The 2,015-nt window shown below is 51.6% G+C and overlaps 1 protein-coding gene across 1 annotated transcript in view; it reads left to right on the forward strand.

The window, feature by feature from the left end:
- LOC102429062 (ubiquitin conjugation factor E4 B) overlaps positions 1 to 1,964 on the forward strand; it is a gene marked incomplete at its 5' end in the record, with an annotated part of 26,260 nt that extends 24,296 nt beyond the window's left edge. Inside the window, 2 exons of the mRNA XM_006104920.1 lie at positions 1,068 to 1,242; positions 1,738 to 1,964. Coding sequence (XP_006104982.1) covers positions 1,068 to 1,242; positions 1,738 to 1,964 — 402 coding nt within the window. The remainder of the gene's footprint in view (positions 1 to 1,067; positions 1,243 to 1,737) is intronic.
- Between the last annotated feature and the right edge of the window lie 51 nt (positions 1,965 to 2,015).

The raw sequence follows: 2,015 nt of genomic DNA on the forward strand, positions 1-2,015 counted from the left end.
CATCTCCAGTTTAACATCGGGTAAGCATTCCTAAGAAGTTTCCTCACCCCTTACCTCATCCAAAAGGTTAAAATGGGGAACTGTAAGTCCTTTTTAAAAATAACAAGCTTTATTGAGATATTACTCACCGTATGTAAAGTACTTTGTTTTCCCCACATTTACCTTTAGGAAAAAGAGCTAAAATTTCTACCGTCTCTCATGCTACTAGAGCACAGTGCCTTGCAAGGGCTGAAATAGACTCGATTTTTCTCTTTAATATTTAAATTTAAAAAGAAATGCAGGCTTGCTGTAAAAGTAATTCAGATATTTCCAAAATCCCTCGTTTGCCTTAATCCTGAAGCCCTCCCAGGAGGTGATGACCTTGTACAGTTTGGTGTGTACTGTCCCATCTTCATGTATTTACTAGAGGCCAAGTGCATGAATTCCTGCATGGGTGAGGTCCGGCCAGCCCAGCCCCATTGGGGTGGATCGGGGCCAGGCCTGTCGGGAGGAGGAGACGGCAGGAGGTTGGCCAGCTGGCCCTCCCCAATTGGGGTCCCATCAGGGCCAGGCCAGCTGGAGGAAGGGGTCGAGGGTGATTGGCCGGTGGGCCCCGCCCCCAATTTAGGGGGGCGATTGGGGGCGGGGAGGGGCTGTGAGCAGTTGGCTGGCCAGCCCCAACCCTGATCAGGGTGGGGAGGCCTATCTGGGGTGGGGCCGGGCAGGAGGAGGGACTGCAGGAGGTTGGCCGCCGCCCTGCCCCCTATTGGGGTGCAAGAGGCTGATCAGGGGTGGGGCCGGTTGAGGGGAGGGGCTGGGGGAGGTTGGCTGGCCGGCCCCACCCCCTGATCAGGCTGGTTCGCTGGCTGCAGTGGGCGTCATAGCGACCGGTCATTCTGGTCCTTACGGTGTTCCGGTCGCTGGCTTTTTATATATATAGATAGTCGTGTAAAAGTATTTGTGTATACACGTTATAATTTTAGGACTTTTTTAGAAAATACGCACACAAATAGATCATACTTCTTCTGCAGCTTGCTTTTCCCCGCTTACACTGTATTTACATTTTACATTGCTTTCCTCATCCACAGAGATCCTACAGCAAAGAGTTGTTTGAAGAAGTTATTTCGAAGATGCGGAAGGCGGGGATCAAATCCACAATCGCGATAGAGAAGTTTAAACTCCTCGCCGAGAAGGTGGAGGAGATAGTGGCCAAGAACGCGCGCGCCGAGATCGACTACAGCGACGCTCCGGACGAGTTCCGAGGCAAGTGGCCGCTTTCCTCCTGCCCAGTCCTTTGACCTGAGTTCACTGGAAACAGTAACGGTAAAAGGACGGACGTTCTGTGCTTCCAGCTTGTTCCTGGTGTGCGGTGGTTGCTTTTGAGACACTGTCTGAAATGGCATCTGCCTGCTTTTAGCTCATATTGTAAATTAAAAGAGGAGAAAAGGTCCTTAGCCTGATTTCAAACCAGGTAAAACCCCAAAGATTCTAAGGCCGCCTCACCTTTCCAAGTGGGGATTGGCGTTTCCAAAGCATCCCGAGAAGTCCAGACGAAAGCTGTCTGGCCCAATCCTTTTCTCTCTTCTTTCCTCCCAGCGGTAGCTGATAAAAGGTCACTTTCCCTCGAAACCTGGGGCCCATTTGGTTGCTATTCTTATGGACATTTGTTTTATTTTTCCCTGTTGGCCGGAGAGGCTTCGTTTTGTTTCCGGTTGTAGGTCCTATTAGGTTAGAAGTTGCTCTGCTCTGTCTCTGTAGACCCTCTGATGGACACCCTGATGACTGACCCCGTGCGGCTGCCCTCCGGCACCATCATGGACCGCTCCATCATTCTGCGGCACCTGCTCAACTCCCCCACGGACCCCTTCAACCGGCAGACGCTGACCGAGAGCATGCTGGAGCCAGGTACAGGGTGCACGGCTGGGGGGGCGGTGCCTACAGCAGCAACAGATGTGGCGGCCAAAATCCACAGTGTTGGAGATTAATCAAACGTGGAACTTATCAAATCCAGAAACTCTCCCTAGTCTATAACACTT

Source organism: Myotis lucifugus, unplaced genomic scaffold (assembly GCF_000147115.1).
Source record: "Myotis lucifugus unplaced genomic scaffold, Myoluc2.0 scaffold_621, whole genome shotgun sequence".
NCBI lineage: Eukaryota > Metazoa > Chordata > Mammalia > Chiroptera > Vespertilionidae > Myotis > Myotis lucifugus.